At 31.0% G+C, this 27,219-nt stretch overlaps 2 protein-coding genes across 2 annotated transcripts; one reads left to right on the top strand and one right to left on the bottom strand.

The window, feature by feature from the left end:
* The first annotated feature begins 3,549 nt into the window (after positions 1 to 3,549).
* On the top strand, positions 3,550 to 5,975 carry LOC125873396 (two-component response regulator ARR17-like). The gene is made up of 5 exons (XM_049554331.1): positions 3,550 to 4,020; positions 5,143 to 5,222; positions 5,335 to 5,412; positions 5,494 to 5,564; positions 5,659 to 5,975. The coding sequence occupies exons 1-5, from the start codon at positions 3,876 to 3,878 to the stop codon at positions 5,753 to 5,755; spliced, it is 471 nt and encodes a 156-aa protein (XP_049410288.1). The 5' UTR covers positions 3,550 to 3,875; the 3' UTR covers positions 5,756 to 5,975.
* A 2,377-nt stretch (positions 5,976 to 8,352) lies between these two features.
* On the bottom strand, positions 8,353 to 13,446 carry LOC125873234 (uncharacterized). Its single transcript, XM_049554135.1, has 5 exons — positions 13,049 to 13,446; positions 10,974 to 11,907; positions 10,387 to 10,482; positions 10,033 to 10,169; positions 8,353 to 8,988 (listed from the first exon to the last, which is right to left on the bottom strand). The coding sequence occupies exons 1-5, from the start codon at positions 13,303 to 13,305 to the stop codon at positions 8,808 to 8,810; spliced, it is 1,605 nt and encodes a 534-aa protein (XP_049410092.1). The 5' UTR covers positions 13,306 to 13,446; the 3' UTR covers positions 8,353 to 8,807.
* Positions 13,447 to 27,219: the final 13,773 nt, after the last annotated feature.

Below are 27,219 nucleotides of genomic sequence, written 5' to 3'. Positions count from 1 at the left end.
GGGCACCCCCAACCCCCAGGGCGCCCCCTTCCACCAACCTACCCCTAATTTTTTTTTGTTTTCCAAAAACAAAACAAAAAAATATGTTTTTACAATTAAGTTTGAAAATTAATTGAATTTTTGAAAATTAATATTAATTTTTTTATTTTTTTAGCACAATTAAAAATTTTGAGTGAAAGTGAAAACTAAGTGATCTACTATGGATCAATATGGATACTCATATTTAATCCATTTTGACCATATTTGTAAAGACTCTTAAAATAGCTTGAAGCTCATATTTAACCAATTAAAATATGGAAAATTTTCAAAATGTCAATATTTTAGCATTTATTAGGATCCCTTAGCAACATTTTCAATATTTATTAAAAGTGTCAATATTTTAATTTGTTATATATCTGATTTATGTATCTTTTAAATTTGTTTAATTTGAAAGAATACAACTATTTAAGAGAAAATACATAATTATCCCATTAAAGTAAGACCTATTTTTTAAAAAGACACTTGAACTTTGTAGAGGTCCTATTATCCCCTTTTCTTTAATGGGGTAACAGAAGGGAAAAAATCAAGGGAGAGAATATTTCAAAAAAAGTAAATATCACTTAATTTTCTCATCAGTTACATTTTCCAAGAAAACTCAAGCGTGTGCCTTTCCCACAAAGTATTTTTGTTTTTTTCTCCAGAATTTTGCAACCTTTTTAAATCGTATACATTCCAATATGTATACTCTTTGTATTTATTCTAGTTTTCATGTTATATTTTTGTATAATGAAACTTGTATTTTTTATTAGTATGTATTCATTCCAATAGGTATGCCAAATGAATCTGTAGTTATTTAAGAAACATATTTGTATTCATGTATTTTTTTCACTGTGTATTTTTTTCTCTTTAAAATCTTGTATCCTTTCTTAAGTCGTTTTCATTCCAATATGTATTTTATTTGTATTTGTATTCATTCTAGTTTTTATGTAGTATTTTGTATAATAATATATAAAATACAAAAAATAGTATGATGAAAAAGTGAGAATGAAATATAAAACTGAAAAAGAAATAAGTGAATATTTGTTGCAATTATTCTTAAATAAAATACATAACTAGTTGACATACATTTAGACTGAATACAAATTAGGAATAAATACCAGATTCATAAACTATGCAACATGATTTTTGAAAAAAATACAAATATTAATAGCATACATACGGTTTTGAATACAAATTAAGAAAAGATACAAAATTCTAGAAAAAAAGATATAAAAAAACAAAACAAACTAATAGGAAGTTGTTCTTCCTATAAATAAAAATACATATCTAGTTGACATACCTTTAGGGTGAATTCAAATTAGGAACAAACACAAGATTCATAAACTATGCAACATGAGATTTTGAATGAATACAAATATTAATAGCATACATATTGATTTGAATATTAATTGAGAAAGGATACAAAATTTAAAAAAAAAAAAACTATAAATACAAAACAAACTAATAGGAAATTGTTCTTCCTCAACCTGGTCTTCAACAAGTTATTCGAAATCTTTAGCACCCATTAAAATATGTTAGGGAGTTTGACTAGTTTGCTAATTTTTCCATTAAAATATGAGTGATCCAAGTCATTAAATATGGATAAAATGGACTCATTTCTTTAATATGAGTTCAAATTGTCATCCCTAGGCCAGACTTACTACTATGCTGAACTATAAAAACTATGCAAAAACTTTTAAAAGATGAGCAAACAAATGTTGTAGAAANCCCCCCCCCCCCTCCTTCCACCAACCTACCCCTAATTTTTTTTTTGTTTTCCAAAAGCAAAAAAAATAAATATGTTTTTTCAATTAAGTTTGAAAATTAATTGAATTTTTGAAAATTAATATTTTTTATTTTTTTTTTAAGCACAATTAAGAATTTTGAGTGGAGGTGAAAACTAAGTGATCTATTATGGGTCAATATGGATACCCATATTTAACCCATTTTGACCATATTTGTAGGAGCAACTTTCACGTATAGAAATCATAAAAATCATATTTGTATGTTATAGCTATAGTTTGCATAATTGCGCTCCATAGCAAATTTTTGGTTTGCTATGGACCTTTTGATTTGTATAATTCGCTACAAACATCCAGTTTTATACAAATTGTTCAGTTTTGTATAAATTCATTTATACATTGTAATTTGTATAATAAGATCTGTATTTGTATAATTATAAGTGTATAAGACGAAAATATATGTATTTGTATTTGTATATACACTTTCTCTCGCTTTATACAAACATAAACGCATTTTATACATTTTATACCGAAATGTATAAAATGGCTAATTGTATACTGAATTAGGTGGCAAAAAAATGGGATGTTTGCTGCGAATTACAATTAAAATAAACTATGACTATAACATTTAATTTGAATTAATTGTTTGCTATTTCGTACCATTTTCCCTATTTGTAGACACTCTTAAAATAGTTTGAAACCCATATTTAACCAATTAAAATATGAGTGATCCAAGTCATTAAATATGAGCAAAATAGACTCATTTTAATAATATGGGCTGAAATTGCCACCCTAGTGCAGTGAATAGGCGGCCACAATGAAAGCAAACTTAATTGAATGATGGAAGGAGTAATATAAATGGACTGAAAATCACCATTGATGCTTCGTAATTATGAGTTCTTGAGACAACACATCTCTGTTGGTGGAAATTAATTGTAGCAAATTTTAAGCAGATTTGGTCCCCATTATAACGATTTTGCTGGATACGCTATCATTTATTTCCAAAATCTTTTTTATTATTTTTGCACCAGATATTCTGCATCATATTCCGCCATTTAATTGAAATATTGTGACCTAAGTCTTTTTATTTTTATTTTTTTAACAAATAAAATAATTTGATATGAATTTAAGTTATATACATGGATAATGCAATTATGAATTTTACATCATTAAAATAATCTCACTGTTTTAGCAAGTTGTCCGCCGTCTTACCAATTAATTCTGTGTAACGAACTATAGTTATCTTTTAATTGACTAATATTTTACCCTATTAATGTGTATATACAAGTTTATACAACTACTTACAAGTTACAAACATTAACACCTTGTTTGGATGGTTGTTATTCGTTGTATTGCATTGTAAGTTTAAATATACAACGTTTGTTTTGATTGTTATTTAAATTCTATTATATTGTATCATTTAAATCTATCATTAGGTAACGATGAAAAGAACTATGTAACGACATGTTTAGTGTGATTGCATCATTACCTCAATATTTTCTTCTCATTTTGTCTTTATTTATTATTTAATAATTATATTTCATCTTTTACCCTACGTTTTCATTGTAGTTTTACCCCATACCTTACTTTTCTTGTAGATTTATCATTCAAATTATGGATGTGTGACATCATGAAACGATAGAGAACGATACAATCTATCCAAACAGTGTATTCATTAAAATAATATAATATAATATAATATAATAAAATACAATACGATATATTATGAAATAATACGTAACAATCATCCAAACAAAGTGTAATGTTAAAATATTGTCCTCTACCACCTCCCTCTAAAATATATATGTATAAAAAAGGAATGAGCTGGATGGAGGAATCAACATAGTGATATTGTTTTAGTGAAAATCAAATATGAAGATCACCAAATATCTGTGACAATCCCTTTCTTTGATTTTATTTATTTTCATCATTTTCCCAAGAAAATTCTCACCATCTTTCCCTTCCTCAAATCACACCTTTTTAATTAGTATATATACACACACACCAATCACATTACTTTTATTTTGAACTACTTGATTCTTCTTGCTTCTTTCTCCCTATATATTTCGTGAAAGTGAAAGTGAAATTTCTCTGAATTAAATTATAGTGAAAGAAATGGAGATGTTTGCTAATTCATCATCGATTTCAAAGGGAATGGGGGAAGTTGTTGCAAGTGATGAACCTCATGTCTTAGCTGTTGATGACAATCTTGTTGATCGTAAACTTGTTGAAATATTACTCAAGAAATCTTCTTGCAAAGGTAATCACACTATTCAATCTTCTATTTATTTTATTCACAATTATGTGGTGCATTTTTTAGACTTGATACCAATGTAATGTTGAATTATTATCTTTCAAGTTTGTGCACTAGAACCACAAATTTATGCAAGGAATTATAAAACAAAACTAAAATATTACACTTCAATTTTTTGAACTTGCAAGTTTTGGGTAATGTCAACATTCTGCCTATGGCAAGACCATGAATGGTTGGGGGCTCGAGTCAGAGTCATGTTCGAACATGTCACTTGCTTGATGGACTTAGTTAAGAAACAAAATTGTACATTTACCTAATAGTTTTTGACATGATAATAAACACTTGATCTTAACAATAAGTTTTGCACTTCCTTTTCACTAAACAAAAATCTTCTATTATGACAAAGGGATTCAATAGTTCATATATCACAAAAAAGTTATTTTCACCATATTTACATAGTATAAAAATAATTTTTTGGCAAAGATACCTCTCCCAAAAAACATAAAAGAAGAATTTTTGTACATTTTGCATTGAAGAAAGTTCCACATTCGAGGGTAAAAAGCGTCTCTATAGTCTATACATTCGGACACAAAATCTCTAATTAAATAAATGTAAAGTATATATCAATTTGGTACAGTAAATTAATTAAATTGATATTTACTTGTACCAAATCTTTAAGTCAACCTTTTGGATTTGGCAACAGCTGTGTCTACGTAATCGCACTACTTTTCTTTTGCTGTAAAATCTTTGAGAATCTTAATAGTTGTAGACTTTTTTTAGCCCTTGTACTTCATAACGTGCATGACTCAATTATTTTTCCTTATCCAAAAATAGGAAAATTCACATGCCTGGATAGCATAATTATATATATTATATCAACATATTCTGTTTTTTGGTCGGGGATTAAACTGTTTAGCTATAATGACCATGTGTATGTATGGATGTTTATTGTGTTAAATAAATGTGTGACCAGTGACGGAATCAGAATTTTCACTAAGCGGTTCAAAATATGAATTAGATGAAAACAATTTTTTTAAACCCTTCGACCCTAACTGGCTCCCCTAAACACAAATATTAAAGCATAAGTGAAAGATGGATCTATTTCATTGATTTGCATGTTTTGTTCAGTAACTACTGCAGAAGATGGTCTGAGGGCTTTAGAGTATTTGGGTTTGGCAGCACATCAAGATAGCTCGGCAAATAGCAATGTGAGTCTCTTCTCTATTCAGTGTATAACTTAAACTCGTAAAGATGAAAATCTGAATGCAGGCTATTACTAAAGTTGTGGTTATAATGAATATACTTTAATTTGTTGTGCAGGGCTCAAAGGTTAATATGATAATAACAGATTATTGTATGCCAGGAATGACTGGTTATGAACTGCTCAAGAAAATCAAGGTACTAACTGTTTTGTTAATTTAGTTATTCCTTAAGAATTTGAACTTAATATGTTGCTTCAATTCAATGCATTACAAGCAGGAATCGTCGATGATGAAGGATGTGCCAGTTGTGATAATGTCATCCGAGAATATCCCAACTCGAATTAATCAGTAACTATAACAACTCATCGACTCTTTATATATACTTCATTACTATGTAACATTGTCATCTGATACTGAACAAAGATTTGTGTAAAATTGACAGATGTATGGAAGAAGGAGCTCAAATATTCATGCTGAAGCCTCTGAAACACGCTGATGTCGAAAGGCTAAGATGCCAAATAATGCAATGCCGAGGATAGATAGATATTAATATGTATTGAGTTATTATGAGAGTCGATCAGTCTAATGACTCGTGAAGTTAAATGTTTAATGTCTATTTATCTATCTTTTGAGATTTAGAACAAATCCCTGCTTTCATGAAGGAATCATATTTTCAGTTATGCAGAATTTGCTTTTACACAAAAGCTGTGGAGCCAAATTTGTTAAGGACTAATTCATTGTATGATAGATAGCCTAGTATATGACTTATTATCCTCAAAACTAGATTTAAGTTAGAGATATATACTTGTCAGTGTAAAGATATTTTTATATAACTACTGTTGTTTAACCATTATAAAATTGCTAAATGGTCAATGCTCTAAAAGGAAGTGGTAAAGAAATTTATTAAAACATTTCAGCTATGGCTTTCCATCCCTTATCATAAGGTCTACTTTATCTGATTCCTTTGCTCCATGAAGGAGACCTCTAATTTTGAGTCAAAATGGTGTATTTAGGCAAACTGTAGCATTCAAAACTCGGAATGATAGGTAATACTTGACATAGTTCGCTTGGCCTATGACTCAGTAAGATACAAGTCGATCATCATTTGCCAATTGATCTTACCCCGGCCAAAAATTGTAGTATCTCAGTAGCATTTAGACATTAGTATTTGTTAGTTATTCATCACATCAATCATCATAGCATTATATCTCTCTTCCTTAACAGAACTTAGGAAAGTTGGAGATTCACAATCACCATTAGCCAAGTCCTACTAGGATTGATTTCCAAGTCGCAGTTTTCTATTTCGTAAAGAACGAAAAAATGGAATGGGGGCATCTGTGCACTTCACAGAAAATGTTTGTCCCCAAATCAAAGGGTCGAGAAACTCAACACCACTATTCTTGAACAACAGAATTTAATTCACTCTTTCAAACAAACCAAGTTTTTCAAGAAAACAACATAAAACTTACATGATTTGCAACAGCATATAGTTGAAAAAGATTCGATTTTTCTTCCACCCCTTAGACTCAGAGTGAACAAACAACAGCTCAAAATTTATAACTGGTACTAGGTAAAGTATACACAAACAAACAAAATTGAAATACTAAACAATCCTCTGAAATTGAAAAACAAAAATCACAACTTTGTGTTGCTAGAGTATGGAGACAATCATCAAATTGGGGGTTACAAGAAATGGCTGTGGTGGTGATGATGCCGGTGGTGTCTATGTTCATCCCATCCTAAACAGTGCAGAAAAGGGTAACAGGCCATAAAAATGCACCTTGTAAACATAGAGAAGACAGAGGAGACTAGCAAGCAAGGACAGCAACAACATGCCAGTAAGGGATCATCATATGGATTGGCACCTTCATGGTGGTGGTGATGGTGGTGATGACCCATCTCCTTCTTTATACTGACAAAAACAAAACAAATGATTACACAGTATTCAATTAACAAATCAAAAAACACCCACTTCCTTATATATTGAGTCTTGATGAAAAAAATGGAATCTTTAGTATCAAAATGAAACTCAAATCAAGAAATTAAGCAAAGAACAAACATACCTTTGTGAGTTGTGAAATGAACCGTATTTCTTTTGTCTAATCGTTTATTGATTGCAAGCGGAAAACCTATACCAAAATGAAACATTAAAAAAAAAAGGATTGAATTTATAAGACGCAATTTTTGGATAACTTAATAGCACTGTCCATCCAATTGACGTGGCAACACCTAAGTGGTAGATAGAGTTGACACTGGAAATTAAAATCTGAAAAAGCCCATATTTCTCATACGCGGATTCGTAAAAATTCCATCCTGCTTCCTGGAAATGAACTTACCTTCTAACTTAAGGAATTGCTCTTTCCTTCTAACACTTTGTTTGGATGGTTGTTATGTATTGTTTCATAAATCATAATGTATGATATTGTATTGTATTGTTTTAATAAATATAATGAGTAGATTGTATCGTTCTCCATTGTTATATAATGTTACACATCTATACTATATTATATTAAGGTAACAATGCGATCACACTGAATCGGTCGTTACATAAAAATGTATCTTTTCATTGTTATCTAACTATGGATTTAAACGATATAATACAATAAAATTTAAGTAACAATCAAAACAAACATTGTATTTAAACTAACAATACAATACAATATAACGGGTAACAACCATCCAAACAAGGTGTAAATATCCAAACAAGAGTTTTTCAAAAAAGGCTAGATATACCTCCAAAGTCCAAACCTTTAAAAATGATATACATATATCCTCAATCATACTTTCGGATCATTTATATTTTAAGCCAAATGGAAAGACACAGCACAATCTCAATGATTTATCCTATTTTATTTTATTTTTTATTCAATATTAAATAACTACATATACTAATTATTATGTTAATTACTCAGGAAATATCTTACTCACGCCAGATATTTTAACAAAACTAAGATTTTAACCTCAAAGCATGGCTATGTGGTATAAAATTAGTATGCCAGATGTATATCCTGCATTCATTTTTTTTGTTATAAACATCAGGTGCGCAAAAGTATTTTCAGAAGACTCGTTACATTCAAAGGCCAAGAAGTGAAGAAAGAGTATATCCAGCCTAAAAGGGGAAGGAAAAACAAAAATATTGATAATGGAAAAAGTATTATAGCACAAAATAAGTAAGCATTCATATTTGAATTTGATGTATTTGGTTATCACATATGACCACCACAAGGATCTTTTTGTATCTTCTCTAAATTAGCATGAACCTTAATAATCCACTTCACAATATGTTTGAAGTTTCAATTACTCAGCCTACAATTGTGATTGCCCCTAAGAACTAGACTTCACCGCCAAGCTCACTTGCTGGACTTCTCCGGCTATTCGTCAACAAGAGAAGCTTCAGAAAGATGCCAATCTTCCATGCAACATTGTTTCAGTTCTCCCGTCCAACTTGCTAATCTCCAACCACCACGTATTTCAGTCTGATCTTCTACGAAAAATAGAGAGAAAAAAAAGGAGGTATAAATAGTATCTGGGCAAACTTCTTATGTCCATGCGTGAATGGGAGGTTGAAAGAACAACAGAAAATAAATATCATCATTCTCTTTTGTCCTCCTCAAGAACAACTTCTCCAAGACCAAACACATGATCTGCTGTAATAGATGCCTTCCTCTCCTTCCTATCCAGTTTAGACAGATCTCCTCCCACTATAACACTACTGCCTGTGAGGGACAGACCCTCCTCCTCGTCATCAAGAGCCTCCCCCGAGTATGCGTATCTGTGAAGTAGCAAAGAGATGCCAAATTAGAGACTATTTTACAGCATTGAGAGAATGACAGGATATAAAACCAAAAAGTGGAATACACAGATTTTCTAAGTTCCAACTTTCCTTTTCTCTCACGAAGTACAAACACTGTCACCACCAGAGAATTAACTTTTACAAACCTATCCCAACACATCAAAACCCAACCCTAAATACATTGGACAAACAAAACAGGTTTTCTATAGGCTTACTTAATCTTAGAACAGTTGGAAAGGCACAAGAACTATGTCAGAGCTTCAGAAATCATTATTTGCGCATAGAATTCATAATTACTCGTATTGGCTAGATGAAAGAAGATTCAGAGCTTTACTCATGCAGAGGATGTTGCATCCATAAACCTTCTTTGAATAATTTTATGCTAATTAGTTCGTATGACCATCTGTCCGTGCAGTAGTTTCCAACTATATCAAACTGTTTTTCTGTTACAAAGATACAAGGCACTTTTTTGCCCATAAAATTAAAAGATGGGAACAAGCAAAATGCTTCATCCATTTTGATAAAACTTGTCAATTTAGGAGATGAACATCAAAAGAATCACTCACATCTTTCAACTCACATTGTTATACTTGTAAAAAACTAATTCTGCACAAACTATTTGTACCGACAAATAGAAATGCCAAAAATGATTCTGAAAGGATTCTATATTTCCACCCAACTCCACATATTGAAGGCCAAGAATTTTTGTCACTCTTGAGCACTTTGTCTTCCTATCCTCAACTCAATATAGATCTCTTATAGTCATTGATAATGAATAGTGCATGCCATCTTCCCCAGTAGCCCAAAGACTCACTTTGCAGCATCAAATCACAGTTAATCATGAATAGGTACCATTCTTTTCCTTTATAAATGGTATCAGTAGCCATCACCAATGCACGTTTAGATCTTTCTATGACTGGAAGTAGGTTTTAATCCTCATTTCTTTACAGTAATCATCAGACAGTATCAATAGAAGCAATACTAATTATATTGGCAATAAAAGGAAGGGGTAAGGATGTTCACCTGGTTGGGTTATTCGAAGGAGCCCAGAGAATGCATATTACCCATAAAAGCAAGTATGCTAGTAATGTCCAGAAAGCAGGTATAATCCAGGCTCTTCGCCACAACTCACTCAATGGATCACTTGCATTAAAGTACAGCTGAATAAACAAGGAAATTAGCATTCGTAGAGAAATCAAGAAAACTCAAACACAGTGATATGACATGAAGAGATGCAGAGCGAAACTTTTGGAGGAAATCATCAACAGCACAAGATATGCATTGTTGCATAATACAGTAAGTACTTAGAGAAACTTCCAGATACAGGGAGACTTAAAATATTGTGGAAAGAAGAAGAAACAGAACCATAAAAGATACCTCATAGCCAATCCAAGCAACAGAGAGAAGAACTGAAACAGCTAGAGAATTGGTAAATTTTCGGTACAGTTCAAGCTTGGCAAGGCTTCTCCGAACCTGAGGTCCATATGGGCAAAAAGGAAGCTTTCAGTTTACATACAAGGATGTGTGAGTTGTTGTCCTCTCACATTGAAGAAGATCAATAACACTTTCCAGTCAAAGAAATTACAAAACAACTTAAAACAGTTGACAATCATGTAAACCTTCTCCTACGCGTTAAGAAGAGTTAAAAAGAGTGTGATGGACTATTATTGGTTCTATTGGTGCAGTTCTCCATGTCTACCAGCCAGAGTTCAAAGGAATCAGTTACCTCCACCAAACAATAAAAAGAGAAAGAATATGATTATGATGAAAATGCAATATTTTCCTTTGAGCAAAGAAGAGATTGGGAAAGCGCGAAATCTGACAGTAAATAGATGATCAACCATCCTTTGTTTATTTAATTATTTTTTAAGAAGGTAAAACTGATCAACCATCTTATTTTTGTGACTAGTACTTTTTCACCAATCTATGACTGCTAGAATAAAGAGAAGGAAAGTCGTCATCACCTGAAGCTTCTCTAATGTTTTGGACAATGAGGAAAATATCCATACGATGAAGCAGGAATCTAATAAAGCAACAGGTAACACCAAAAAGATTCTCGCTTTTCCAGAGAAGTCATTGATATTACCCAAATGTTCAACCAGCTCCAAGGCTTCAGAAGCTAGAAAGTATACCACACCCAAAAGAAGTACCTTTGAGGTTATACCTCCCAGTGTGGGTCTTACAACACCATAGCCCATCGATACCACTAGAAGAAGTAAACGTGAGACAGTCTTCTTGATAGCACTGAAGGTAACAGCCCACATGGTGATTCCCATTGGCCTGCTTCCTGTAGCATTAAAATTTGCATATTCAAAATACCAAAGAGCCATTTCACACATTCCAAGACCAATCACGGCAGTAATGTGATAGTGCAATTGTATTATATCCTTCCAATGTTGCACAAACCGTAAAAACCACAAGAGACCAAGAATGAGGTATGCTAGAGACATCAAACCGTAAAATGTCATCAGTGGTGCCATCTTCCCAGGTAGATAGCCTTCTGGGTTTCTCCAAACAGTTCTACCACTAATTAATGTGCCCTTGAGTTCCGGATTGCAGAACATAAAATAGAGATAATACATTCCAGTCTTGTTGATCTGAACATTATTGAATACCATATTAGCTTCTTCATTGTTTCCCTCAAAGGACGTCTGAATCCGTTTTGGCCACCCAGGGTTCTCAGGATCTTGATGGATTATAACCTCTCCTACCTTGCAGGATCCATCTTTGGCAAGAGCCGGGGTGCAGCATATTGCATCAGAATTCAGATAGGAACCCCCAATTTCGTTCCTGTCTTTGACCTCCAGTATTATGGCTTCAACAACTCCAGTACTCTGCTGCATCTCATTTTGCTTATTTGCAGCCTCCTTTGTTCTTCTAAAGATGATTGACTCAAACCTGAAATCATTATAGATGGCATCCATGAGTCACTGAAGTTATTCATTACATATTTTGGATTCTATTTATGAATCACACACCATCAATACCCAATATATGCATTAGCTAATGAAAAATAAAATAAAAAAGAACTTGGTTATGCAAAGACAAACATCAAAACATTTTATTTCTGGAGAACACATTGAAATTTTTATCTATTCGGAAATATCTGAACTTCTCCATGACTTATTCCACCAAGACGTTTTTTGTCAATCTTTAATCATAGAAAATTTCATCAAAACACTGTCCTGGTACAAATCCTACATCTTGTAGGATTATTATGTTTCACCAATTTTTCTGTGCAACCAAAACTGAAATTAATCCATAAATCGATTTCAACAACAACAATAAACCCAGTAAAATCCCATAGGCAGGGTCTCGGTGGGGTAGTGTGTACGCAAACCTCACCCCTACCTTATGATGATAGGGTGGTAAAATATTTCTTTAAGAAAACAATCTCCATGGAGAACATTTACCCCCACCAAATGCTTAAAAAACATAACTTTATGTATTTCACTCTTTGCATACTCTCTTTATTACTTCCTGTTGTTTCAGTTGCCTCTGTTATCTTATTATTTAGCTACTAGTGCTCTCATCTACATTATTGTCAGCATTACTTACTTTTTACTTTTACATTCTTGATTTTGATATGTTTTACTTGAATCAAACGTCTATTGAAAACAACCTCTCTACCACCTTCACAAGGCAGGGTTAAGGCTTCAACACATGGCTCTATCCAAACCCCACTTGTGAATACACTGGGTATGTTATTGTTGTTGCATTCTACTTCCTCTAGCACACTAAAAAGATTTGATTGGACATAATTCTGCAGAATAAATTCATCTACCTAACTCCTTCACATTGTAAAATAGCATTCAAAAACCATCACCCATGTTGTGAATACCCTTTTCAAATCTTGACAAAACAAATAAGATTCACATTGTTCCCTAGCCATCTTTAATTTAATATCACACCCACATCTACAACTTACAAGACTACAATAATTTCTTCAAATAGCTCAGAAAAAAATTCACCAAACACCAGAATACCTTTAAAATCAAATGTAGAACTGGAAAAACAAAAGGGTACTGAATTTTGGTACCTGATAAAGGATTTTCCATTAATGGGTTTATTGTTATTGTTATTACTGTCATCAGAAACGAGAAGAGGGGAATCTTGAACCTTAGAAGCATAAAGACCTTCACTACCACCATGAAAGAAAAATGAATTGAAACGAGGAATGAAAGCTTCATCTTTGTACTCATGGATCGACCCATTTACTACCATTACCCAACTGCTCAGAAAGAGTAGTCCTTCAATTACATACATTAGATCACATTTACCCTTTCTGTATCTCATTTTCCTATGGCTCACTGGATGTATAATTTGTACGATGAAGGTCAAAAAGTGGGTTCTTGCGTGAAAATGAATTCAAAGAAGAAGAAAAAAGGGAGAGATGATGAAGAAGAAGAAAGTGAGAGTTGAATACCGGTTAAGGGTATTTGTTTTGTCAAAGCTAATTAAAGTATGCTACTAATTGCTTATTAAAGTCTGAGGGACCATGTTTTATCCTCTTAATATAATTAAATATTCACTATCATTTCATTTCATTACAAAGCGGTGATTCTACTGCTTTCTTTATGAGTGATTTCTTAGGAGCTGATTGCTAAGAATTAATCCCTCTTTAACTAATGAAAATAATTAATTAAAGGGAAAAAAGGTTAAAAATGTCCTTAAACTATGTGAAAGAAATAAAAATATTTTTCGTTTATAGTTTGACTTAAAAACGCTCTTATCGTTAGTTAATATTGGTTCAAAAATGTCATTGTCGTCGATACTTTGATTTAGAAATGCCCTTATAGTTACTAAATGAGTCGAGAATAATTTTTTCTGAATAAATATATTTTTCCCCTTTTTAAACACATCTAAATCACTTCAACAAATTAAAATGTAGGAAATACTTTTTTTTCTTCTTTTTAATCTCATTTTATCAATTAAAATAGAATAATTTCATATATCCTTTCGACATATAATATATGCCATATATAAAATATCATAATATCCATCATTAATTTATATTTATATAACGATAAAAAATATTATAAAAAAATAAGAAATTTTTTCATTTTTTGTTTTTTTCTGAATTGAAGTAAGATAACATTTCCTAATTTAAAAAAAGGAAAAAGGACAAATATACCCCCAAACTATCAAATAGCATGCAAATACCCTCCGTCATACTTTAGGGACATTAGTGCCCCTGCCATCCAAAAACTAGAGCATATATACCCTTTTATACTAACGGACATACACGTGTCATAATCTTATCTACCAGCCCGATATTTATTAAATATCGGATTGACGGATAAGATTGTGCCACGTGTCCCTATTTAATCTTCCGTTAAAGTGAAAGTCATATATGCTCTAGTTTTTGGACGGTAGGGACACCAATGTCCCAAAAATATGACGGAGGGTATCTGCATACCATTTACGATAGTCCGGGGTATATTTGTCCTTTTTTCCTTTAAAAAAATATTATTAGAAAAAAGAATGTGTTAAAAAAGAAAGTAAGTAGTATAATTTATTTGGAAAATGAACATTTCTAACCTATTAAATAACAATAAGGGTATTTTTGGATCATAGTATTGATGGCAAGAGTATTTTTGGACCAAATTACAAATAAAAGACATTTTTGTTCCTTTCGCATAGTTTAAGGACATTTCTAACCCTTTTTCCCTTAATTAAATGACATTAAGAATGAGAAGAGTAACATTCGGGGTCTTGTTGTCTCTCAACACACATGTAAGTGTACATAGTCACAAATAATAAAGTGAAAGTAAACAATCAGGATGTCGAACCTCATAGGGACTTAAAGCGCTAACAAATTCTTGATTGATGTTACTAAGATTATAGTAACAAATGTTTTCCAATTTCAAGAAAAGTGGTTGTTTGTTTATTTTAATAAAATTATACTAAATCAAGAATATTAAAAATGATTAAATTGTTAAAGTTGTTCATAGATATATTAGGACCTAGGGTTAGGCGTTTACATAATCCCAACATATTTANCATTTCATTACAAAGCGGTGATTCTACTGCTTTCTTTATGAGTGATTTCTTAGGAGCTGATTGCTAAGAATTAATCCCTCTTTAACTAATGAAAATAATTAATTAAAGGGAAAAAAGGTTAAAAATGTCCTTAAACTATGTGATAGAAATAAAAATATCTTTCGTTTATAGTTTGACTTATATCCAATTCCAACATATTTACATATAGTTAAGCTAATTTAAGATATTTATCGAATTATTGAGTCACATGGTTGATATTATGGTCATGGTCTCTTGATCGTCTAAATGTCTATCAAGATTAAAATTCTAACTACATTGTTGAGTGAGGATAGTCAACTAATCTGAAGCATTTATATATCTTTTTGTATTTTAGGCAAGTAGGACATAATAAGTATGTCTCCACGTTCTATTCTCATTTTCTGTCTCTCGACTTCTACAAGCAATCAATTATTTAATTTATCTTATTGGTCGTGAAGCAATATAATATATAATAATAAGCATAAGATTAAAAGAACAAAACGTAATGGTAGAATCCATATTAACAATCTATATATATAAACTACAATGTTTATACTATGACCATAATCTTAAATAGGGCTTTTATATACTCAAAATTCAATTATAACGCTAGGATTCAAGTAAAAGACTAGAAATCATACTAAGAAACGAGACAAAGAAGTAATCTTAGAAGAGTTGAGACTTTATTCTTGCTATATTTTTTAAAATATTCGCCCGCTGCTAAAAATGACTAAGGAGATGTATTTATAATATTTCTCCAAACTTAATCTGATTTTTTTAGCTCTTTTTGCCTATGTCTCAAAACACCTTACATAAGTAATAAAAAATTGGAATTGGATATAAAAAAAAAATAGTACTCGGTAAAATTATTCTTAAAACAAAGTAAATGTGAAGAAAATAATAGTAAAAATTAAATGTATACTAGTCCAATATCACAATCACCACCAACACTTCTAACTTAACCCTCACTTGCCTATGCAAGTTTGATAGATTAATTTCACCAAGCTAGATTACTAAGACTTCTTTAACATGCAAGCAACTCTCATACAAAGTGCCTTGAATAATTCAAATCAAGACAACATTGCCTCTAGAATTGACTCTTCAATTAATAGATAGAAAAAATAATTACAATCATATCATCAAGTAAGAAGTTGAATATATCACTTAGTTTACATTACTTATGTGCCTTCACTTTTTAAGAAAGATGACCCCTCAAACATTCATAATAAATCACAATTTTTAGGGCATATGAATGAAATAATATCACACTCTTAGAAGAGAATTTGTATGCATACAATGTTTAACATTGACTTGCCATTAGTTGATAGTCCATTAAAAAAAGAGATATAAACTTGGAATCAAACAATCTTTATTTAGTTGTAATGTCGGATAAGGGATAGATATAAATTATTTGGTAAATATAGTTGCTACTCTTCCTATGCATTTAACTTGTAACAATTACGTTTGTCTCTTTAGGGGTACGTGTCTGGGTTGGTTCAGTTTTTTCAAATATCAAATTAAATTATTTGTGTTAAATTTTTTAAATTTATAAACCAAACCAAATTAATTAAACTTGAATTTTAACCTTGGCTTTTTTCGAGTTTTTCCAGTAAATTATTTGTACAAATATATAGTAATTAACTTATATACTCCAATTTTTTTTAGTTCTATCAAAATATAACTATCTAATGTGCTTCTTAAAAAAAAAAAGTAACACAAAATATGAGATGAGTGATAACACTAACATATTCAATAAAAAATAATAATGAAATCGCATAAAATAAATATTGTAAATTAATAAGTCATGGTGAAAATGATCATAATTTAAAAGTATTAAATCATGCTAAAATAAGTCTAATAAGTATTAATTACGTGGTTAAACATTAAAGAAAAAAATAAGTTATGTATTTTAAATGTCTAAAACAATGTAAAACTAAAGAACAAATATTCAACATTATTGTCATTCTTAGTGTTGAATTAGTTTTTTTTGTTAACATTAATATTGATTTGGTTTTGAATTGAGCTTAATTATTAGAGTTACTAATATCTATGGACTATAACCTTTATTCGACAATTTAAAATTGTAAGTCTCAAAAACCTTGAAATAGTATATTAAAAGATAAAAATTATGAAAATGTATAAGAAATATTTAGAAATTATATCATAATAAATATTTTTATGTATAAAATAAACTTCAAAAATTATATATATAATGTCAGGTTGATTTGGTCCCGGATTAATTTTTTTTAGTTAAAACCAACTCAACCCAAGTATAGTTCTATTTTTTTTTCAATACCAAACCAAGTCAAATCAATCAATTAGTCACGTTTCTTTTCGGTTTGACTCAATTAGTAATTTGGTTCGATTTTCGATTCAATTTTGTACCCCAATCTCCCTTATGTCACTCAATTTCAACTCTTCTTTACCTTTTTTTTTTTAATTATATCTTTCATCTCCAAGTATTCACCCTATTTTTTCATACATCATTAGCAAGAGCAAGTTTTTTCAACTGTATATTTTCAGTTTTTTTTTTGTGCTCATATTACTACAATGGCTAACTTTTCAATATATGGGCATTATTTTAATTTTCTTTTCCTTCTCTCTGCACGAATTTTCATTTATTCATCATTTTTCCCTTTATTTTTATGTTTTACTTTAAAGTGCTCTAGACATTTTCGGAATTAAATTAATTCAAGGTTAGCCAACTAAAGAAAAAAGCCTAATTAAGCAATTATCCAAAAAAAAAAAAAAAAGTTAACAAGCTCAAAAGGAATAACAACGGGTAGTGTAAGGATAGATAAAAAACAAAATTAAAGGCCTAACAAAGAAATATTTTAATCACATTCTATAATTCTACATTTCATTTCACTTTGTACATATATCGAACAAGTTTTAAATATCTACACAAATATGGAATATTCAAAATACTCACTACACTGACACATAAATAATAAAATCGATTCACCAACAATTTTCTACTTAACAATACAATCACATTCAATGAAATATTTTAAGCCTTTTTTATTTGTCCAGAGTCAATCTTAGAACTTATATATGTATCTTAAAATAAAATATATCTACATTTTATGTACAATACTTTTTAAAGATTTACCTAATCTTGTCTTGACATATCTATATTAAACACCTAGCTTATTAAGGCGTTTGAGTTACCCTACCCTTTTTATTTCTAAAAGATAAAAAAAATAAAAAATATACTACGACGTACGATTCAAATGACTCTGAAAAATAAAAATCAATGATTGTACTAACAAAATAGCTGTTAGCACGATATAATATTACTAACTACTTAATAAATTGCTAAATAAATTTATCCTACAATTACCATTAGAGATCAAAATATTAGAACTTAACTCCTAATATAAAATGCAAGAAACAAATCATAATAAACTCAAGTGACCAAACTAAAAATAATCAAGGAATCATAATTGTACAGAGCCAAATATCAAATAAATGAAATTTTCCCTTTAATTAAAGATGAGTAAATTTTAGGTTTAGCAAACATAAAAATCACATTAGCGCTCTATAGCTACAGTTTTGCTATTTGCACTCCAAACATCAAATTTGTATAAAATTCCAGACAACATCTGATTGTATAAAATCATGGCATCTAATTTGTATAAATCGCAACGATTTGTATAAATCGAGCATCCATGTCTATGAAAATTGCGTTTGTATATGTATATGTTCTTTGTGTTTGTATATCTGCATAAAATTTGAATTCGTATACAATTGAATCGAGTTAAAACAGTTGTGTTTGTATAAAGCGAGAAAGAGAGAAAGACAAAAGAGAACTGGGCAGGGGAAGATTTGTATTTGTATAATTATAAGTGTATAGGACAAAGATAGATGCATTTATATTTGTATAACAGTTCTCTCTTGCTTTATACAAACACAAACACAAAATTTATACATTTTGTTTGTATAAAGTGAGAGAGGCGAGAGAGAGTGACGAGATTCAGGGAGAGTGACGAGCGATATATTAAATGAAACTATGGTTATAGTATTTAGGGATAAGGGTCTGAAAAATACCCAACTTTGGTCGGATTTGCTGTTGCGATACTAAACTTTCATGAGGACCTATTACCTCCCTAGACTATTTAATACCGTATTTTAAATATATATATTTGTCCACGTGGACATAAAAAATAATGCAAAATTATAAATAGTAATGTGTCCACATGGGCACGTACATATAGACCTTTAAAATACACCATTAAATAGTTCAGGGGGGGTAAAAAATACGGTATTAAATAGTCTAGGGAGGTAATAGGTCCTTATGAAAGTTTAGTATCGCAACAGCAAATCCGACCAAAGTTGAAGTATTTTTCAGACCCTTATCCCTAGTATTTATTTTGAATTAATAGTTTACAATTTCATATAATTTTTCCAAGATTGACATTGCCCCTAGTGCCACAATAAAATATAAATAAGCCTCGAGAGTGAGGGCCAGGAGAAGCTCCATACCTTGCAGCACAAGAAGATGTAAACCTAACCAATTTTCTGTCCCCAAATTTACATTATAATTTTTTACCCCAAAACTCAAGTCGATATGCTATATTATATATTTGGTATATAATAATATACAAAAATTTCAGATTTTATATTTTACAAAAAATGTTTAAAAATTAAATATACAATATTATACACCTAATATACACAATAATAGTTATTTATACACATATTTACAATAATATACAATATTATATATAAAACGGATTTTGTCTTGTTCCTTGAATCCAAGCATTAGATTAATTCAAAAACACCTCAGAAATTACACATGTCACTCCCCGAGCCTACACCCTGGACATGGTCGGCACTCGAGAACCATTGTTGGCCCCAAGTGAACCCTCGGCCTAACTCAACTCTCAGCAGAATACTTACTCAACAATAAAAGAACCTCAAATGTAACTCAATCAATAAAGACATCATTACTAAAATTAGTTTAACTCAATATAGTCTGAAATACTCAATAACATAACTGTTCAACTCAAGTCTTTAAACATCACAAGAAAATGGAAAATACTTCTCAACTACTATTGTCTATGAAGCCTCCAAAATACTGAGATGGAAGTCGGGACAAGACCCATGACATCCTAACAAAACTGAAAGATAAATGGGAAATCCTCTGCAAGCAGGGAGGCTCACCAAAGCAACTTTGGAACTGCAAGTGGTATCAATGGAGCGCCTGTTGATTGCCTTGATTACATGTATCTGCATCACGAAAGATACATGTCACATGACGTCAGTACATTGAATGTATGAGCATGCAAGGGGAACTCTAAAGCACATACATAAGCTTGAATTGATAAAAAGGAAGAACATACTCACCTCATCTCAACTCACCTCAATAATACTTATCTCAATATAAATCAACGATAAAAAATTGCATTATGGATAAAGCTTTTTAAGACAATAGATAATAACTCGGTGTATTTGAAAATACAGTAATAAGTCTTTACACTTATTTGAGAGATTCTTTAACCGACAACCATCACTATGAGCTATGTGATGATACATCGTCTCACCCACGCTGTCAGAACTGTCCTATACCTTGCCGGAGTATAGGAGATCCTCAACTAAGTGGATCTACTAAGCTATGCTTAAAATCAATAAGGAATCATCTAAAAACTATGACCCTTTACCCATGTTGGCATACATGGTTTATGAAGACTTTGAGTTTTCTGAACTCATCCCCATATCGGTGCTCAATACTACTCCCAATAATATAATACTCATGCTCATATGTTTAAAAACATTTCCTAATCCTCAAACTTTGAGATTATTACTCAAAAGGTTCTCTTAAAAGAGATTGTGCTAAAAAACTTCTCATGAACTAATTTGGAAATCAAGGTTTCCTCTCGTTTTAAATGTAAAACATTTACCCTTGGGAATACTTAGTCTCCTTTATATTCATTTCGAAAACAGGAACTCAACTCTCCTCATCCTCATACTCAAGTACTCAAGTCTTAGAAACAAGTTTTAAAAGATTGTAAAAAACTCCTCAAAATGACTCAAAGAACTCCTCAAACTTTAATCTTAATTAACTCTATCTTGAATTTAAATTATAAATTCAAGAGTTATGATTTGGATATGTGTGATCTCTCAAGAATTAATCAAAATTTAAGTGTAGATATCAAGTAGAGAACATAGGTACGATTCGAGGGAACACACGTGGAAAAAAGGACGGAAGGATAGTGGACCTGACGATCTAGCGCACTGAGTGGCGCAGGGCGCCAACCCCTAAACTACTGAAGGTGATTTGGGGTGCACTGAGTGGCACAGTGCGCCAGGCCCTAAACTACTGAAGGTGGTTTGGGGCGCACCTTTAGGATTCTTAAACCCAACATAATTACAACAAAATCCACTCAAAATTCCTCATGAACACTACTCAAACACAAGATCCTCACCTTAAGAACTCAACAAAACTTCATATTCAAGAACGAAGCAACCAAACCTCAAAGAACTCAATCAAGGATTCGATATGCTCAATCTCATGGATGAAAATTCAAAAATGGAAACTCATGATTGGCGTGAGGGTGAATAAACCCAACACTATGAAAGCTTACATACTTCGAAAGGATCAAATCCTTGACGAATTCCTCAAACTCGATGAATGCTTGAAGTTTTCTCCCTTTCCCTCTTCTTGAACTTTGCCCTAGTTTCTTGAACGCTTTAGAATGAATTCTAATTGACTCAATCTAATTAGACCCTTTAACTTAGATGGGTAAAGCGTTTTAGACTAGTGGGGTATGCAAAAGACCAAAATATCCCTCCTTAAAACGGATGAATTTCCTTAACTGGACATGTGAAACTCAAACTGGCATATCTCTCTCATCTGAACTCGAAATTTAGCAAACTCGGTGGCGTTGGAAAGAGGACTCAAAGATCTTTCATTTGATACTCTATGGGCCACCTAACTTAGCTTGTACTGAAAATTATGGTTGTTTGAAGTTGACCCAAAATTCAAAATTGAAGTCTAACTTGCACAAATCTCAAATTAGCTCTTTCCAATTTAGTTCTTTCTAAAATTAGCTCTTTCTAAGATCGAGGTGTTACAACACCAAATCATATAAAATCTATATTAGGCTCCTAAATACGTAATTGATCTTTTGCAATAATACTCACTCGAAACAGAGCTTATTTGCAGTAATCCAATTTTCAGATTTGAAGATTCGAGTTCCTCCAATAATGGCTGCCTATGACTTCAATGAAATGTCGATAGTAATTCATAGTAACTCTAGTAACAAAGATAAAATACTGACTTGATATGTAAATTTCTCTAATAGTAGGGGTCATTATCAGTCACTCAACTATATATACATATGAGACCATTCATTTTACTCCGAACAAGAAACACAAACAAATCAATTAATTACCGCCGTCACCATCGCTGCAACAACCATCTTCATCGAAGAACTCTACTATCACCGAATTCATATAGTAATAAAATAACATCCGAGAAATTCAAAAAATGGGCAGAGAATGAAATGTGTGATGTGTGTGTGTGAGAAAGATATCAATAAGTTAGTGACCGGCTAAACTTGATAAAATTTAAAAATCTTGGCTTATTTTGACAATGTGAATCAATTGTATTTTCAAGTAATTATCTCAAATTTGAATAAGAAGATATGGTCTAAAATATTATTCTGTTTTAAACTAAAAAAGTAACGAGTACTTTATTATTACTATGTCCTTAGATGCCTCATCTTTACTGGTTTCTAGGAAAAATATTTTGTTCTTTTACTACTTTATTCATGTATAAGTTATACCAATTGATGTATTAAATTATACATGATTTAAATTACAACTAAATATTGGATAAATTATATACCATGATTATTTCCTTATACATTAAATCATTAATATACAAAACGACCCCTATTAAGTGTATAAAAAATGAGGTAACATATATGTATAACTAGAATATGAAGTGAGTATCTCCATCAAAAGTGGGAGGTCAATTGAACCAAAGGAACAACATGAACCTGAGCTTCATCATCATCCTTTAGAGTTTCTTATTCTCAAATTAAATGTGGGGTGTTCACGATTTGATTGGTACAATTTTTACTTAAAAAAAGTTGAACCAATTAAGTCGATTATCTAAATATTTAAATGAGAAACCCCCCGCCCCCGTTACCAAAACATTGTTTGAAAATTTGATTTTGACTAATTTTTTGAATTATAATAAGATGAAATCTGGACGCACACTTTCTTCTTCTTATGTTATGTGGGGTTAAGGGATTGCCGTTAACAATACGAAAAATAGATGCTTGTCAATTCATAATCATTTGTGGTGTAGTTTTCTGTTATCTCCTGTATTCAGATTAACAAATCACAAATAATAAAAGAAGAAAAGAAAAAAAAAAGAAAAGATCTATCCGAGTCCACAGAACTCACGGTGTGTCCTTAAGAAATTTAATCCCCTCAAGTACCCGAGGTTGCAGATTAATTCCTCCCAAGATAAAACGGATTAATCATTAAAGAAGTAGTGGTACCTCAAACTTCAATAATTTCAACAAACTTGAGCTTTCAATTGTAAGAAAATACTTCATTATTCACATATCAAGCCTCATGTAACGAATCTAAGTAGGTTCGTATTCAACAGTTAATGTTGGGAGACATTGTGATTTCAGTGGAGCCAACAACAAGGCAAGTAGAAGAAAGGGGATGTAGTCCACTGGACGAGATACGCATCTCACTGGTAAGTTTCACATACTTTTGAACTAATTTTGAAGAGTAAAAATAAGAAATAATTGAACTTTTAGAACTTCTTATTTGATACTGCAGCTGCATACATGTTGTTACAACCAGCATTATGATGTTGCATACATGTAAAATCTAATGTTTTGATACTTTTGCTTTATCATTTACTTTAAGGCATTTTAAAAATTAATTAGCAGTAGGACCAGCCTAATAGATGTCATTCTCTAGAAATGCCTTAGTGCAATGGTTCACAAGTTTATTTTCTTACAGCACTCTTATGCAAATAGTATATGTTGGGAATATGTTTTCAGATAGTTACACATTGAAGTTTTTAAAGTCTTGCTACTTCTTCCATTCTTGCAACAAGGATAACTAGAATAATGCTATTATGAGGGAGAGAATTCAAGTTCCTCAAGGGCTCTTAGTAAAACCATTTCTTTAAGAAAACAAAGGTTTTAAGGCTTCGACTTTGACAGAGGAGATGAAATATATCTTTTAGCGTAAATTCTGCCAAATTAGACTCCTGAAATACTATCGTCTTTTAATTACGACCTTAGAGACGCTTCCAGTGATTTTTAGTCTTTGTTGATTATCTAAGAAGAACATTGTATTTGTAAATGATTTTGAAACTATATATTATTTTAATTGAATTGATCTTTTGATTATATGCTGAATTTGTTCTAATCCATGAGAGAGTATTAGAGAGTAATAAATCATAAGGTTAGCTTTCTTGCATCCTCCATATGCCAAACAATTGTTGCCGAGAATTGATATATAAAGAGAATATTCATGAGTGAATTATTCTTTGTTTCTCCAATTCTGGATCAATGAAGGCCATTAAGCACCTACAACGAGGGTTAACCTACTAAACAGACACCATTTGATAGAATAAAATTCTTTGTACTGTTACTAGACGATATTAAAGAAGGCAATAAGTTAGAGTAGGATTCGGTTCTTGTATTTATCACTTTTAACATATATATGTTCTCTAATATGTTACAAGATCTTGGAGTTACCAGAAGCTATTAGCGTCTCTACAACTTCAACTACTTTTTAGTAAATATTTTAAATCTTTCCTTATTCGTCATCTATTTTTATTTGCTTTTTCAAAATTTTCAGAGAAGTTTAGAATGACCCACATTATGAGAGAAGTTGAAAAACCTGTATCAAGCAAAATCACCCTTTTTATTTATATCACATTTCCGTCATACATTTATTATTTAGACTTTGGGTTGCTAGCGTTGTCCTACCCCCCTTCACCCCAAGGGGAGAAACTACCATGATGATGTTAAATATTAATCTTCACATCTTATCTGCTGAATTGTAAGACTCCACGAGACAAACATGTGAGACAATCACTATAATTGGAACCCCTCAATTGTGGTAGTTGGTGTTGTTGGATATGTTATGGTACTTCATGATTGTGTTGCCTCAAATACTAACTGAGCTCAGCATCTCAATGAGGAGTTGAAGAGGTTCTACAAAAATTGGAGCAAGTCCAAGGAAGAGGCCATTATGCAGTACTCCTAGAAATATGATGCTGATGAATAAAGAAGATATTCAAGCGATGTTAGAGAAATTGAACAAGTATGCTTGTTTTATCCATGTGTTTAACTCTCATACATGTATTAAATTTGCATGTCATCCCTCAGATTTTGAGGATACTTGACTATTTTGTTGAAGGATAATGATGAGTATTACTGGTCTCTCTCTATAATGCTTATATGCATGGCCCGTGGGGTGGTCGTATGTACTTATTATCACTTATCCAATTATGTATTTATTGGACGTATTCTATCTGGAACAAATTGATCAATATTATTTAAAGATATGTGAGCTTATTTTTTCGTACATGTATATAGAAATGTCATGTTCTATCCATAATTTCAATATGGTTAAATTGCTTAGGTTGTATTGTTACGCTATGTTGGCCCCATGCTATAGCACGGGCCATGGCCAATCTAGTATATATATAAGGGAGGATCATAGACAAGGTGATGTGACACCTCTCTATAACCTCCATTCATTTTTTTATTTCTTGTAAATCCCTTTTTGATCATTTTTCTTAATTTAATTATTTATTTTATTTTTAATATCTCATAAAGTCTTTATATTCAACTACTCAACTTTTTACCTCCCACTATAATATATCTTCTTTATTAGATATGGATGTGCATATATTCATAACTTTCATAATTTTCAACTTTTCATATTCATAATCCTTAAATATTAAATATGAAACCATATGGTATTCCTCAATTATTTTCTATATAAATTCATATTTTTTGTTTCATGAGATTCTATTCAAAGTTATCCTTCATTTTCACCATAGTATTATATTCATGCTTTTATTTGGCCTGAAAAAGAAGGAGAAGAAGAAGAAGACTCTTGAATAGTGATAGGCTTTTGAAGTGGACATTGACAAGAACTTAGATAATAATTATGTATTTATTTTTTTTCCCTTCTATTTTTTAATGATATGTGTATTGTACTTTTTCTTTTTTTCTTTCTTTATTTTTCCTCTCTTTTTATTGTTATATATCTCTATGATGCCTCTTAAATTTATTTTTTATGTGAAGAAAGCTTTGAATAGTGATAGATTTGTGAAGTGAATATCAACAATAGTGATGCCTCTCTACCTTGGTTTGACTTGAAAAAGAAGAATAAAATTTTAAATTTTGATAGGCTTGTGAAGTGGATATGACAAGATCTTAGACAATTATGTATTGATTTTGTTTTTCCTTCTATTTTTAATTTTAATGATTAAAGTCAATGAGTATTGTATTATGTTTTTCTTTCTTTCATTTTTTATTTCTTGCATATCTTTATGATGCTCTTAAGTATAAACTTAAAATTTAATTAATTTTAGAAGTATGAGAGTTATTTGTTGTATAATTTCTATTTATATAATTTGGTCTCTTATTTTTCCTCATAAAAATGTCAATAAAAAAGTAATAAAATAAAAGATATGATAATATTATAACCAAACAACACGAAATAACCTTATATATATATATATAATTAAATTAGAATTACTAATATAAATATAATTTTTTCAAAATTTTGTTGTTATACATCTATAAAAAGGTATAATTCTTTTATTCATATTTAGCTTTTTATAGCTGTTTTTAATATCAAAATATCGATATTATAATATTTTTATGGGAAAATACATAAAAACCCCTCTGAACTTGGCACGAAAACTTACTTTAATACTTCAACTACACGGGTGTTTATATATCCCCCTAATCTAATTTAAAGTGAATAAATACCCCCCTTAATGCTGACGTGTCATAACGAAAATAGTTAAGCACGTCTTTCTTTTTTATTAAAAAATTGGTCCCACTAATATATGTATTATATAATTAAAAATGAAAAAAAATCATCCACCCGCCCACCCCTACATTCATCTTCTCCAAACCCACCCACCCCCAATCCCCTTTTTCTTCTTCTGCAAACCACCCC

Source organism: Solanum stenotomum, chromosome 8 (assembly GCF_019186545.1).
Source record: "Solanum stenotomum isolate F172 chromosome 8, ASM1918654v1, whole genome shotgun sequence".
In the NCBI taxonomy this organism is placed as follows: Eukaryota; Viridiplantae; Streptophyta; class Magnoliopsida; order Solanales; family Solanaceae; genus Solanum; species Solanum stenotomum.
The sequence above is the reverse complement of the archived record's forward strand: the minus strand, read 5'-3'. Positions and strand labels throughout refer to the sequence as shown.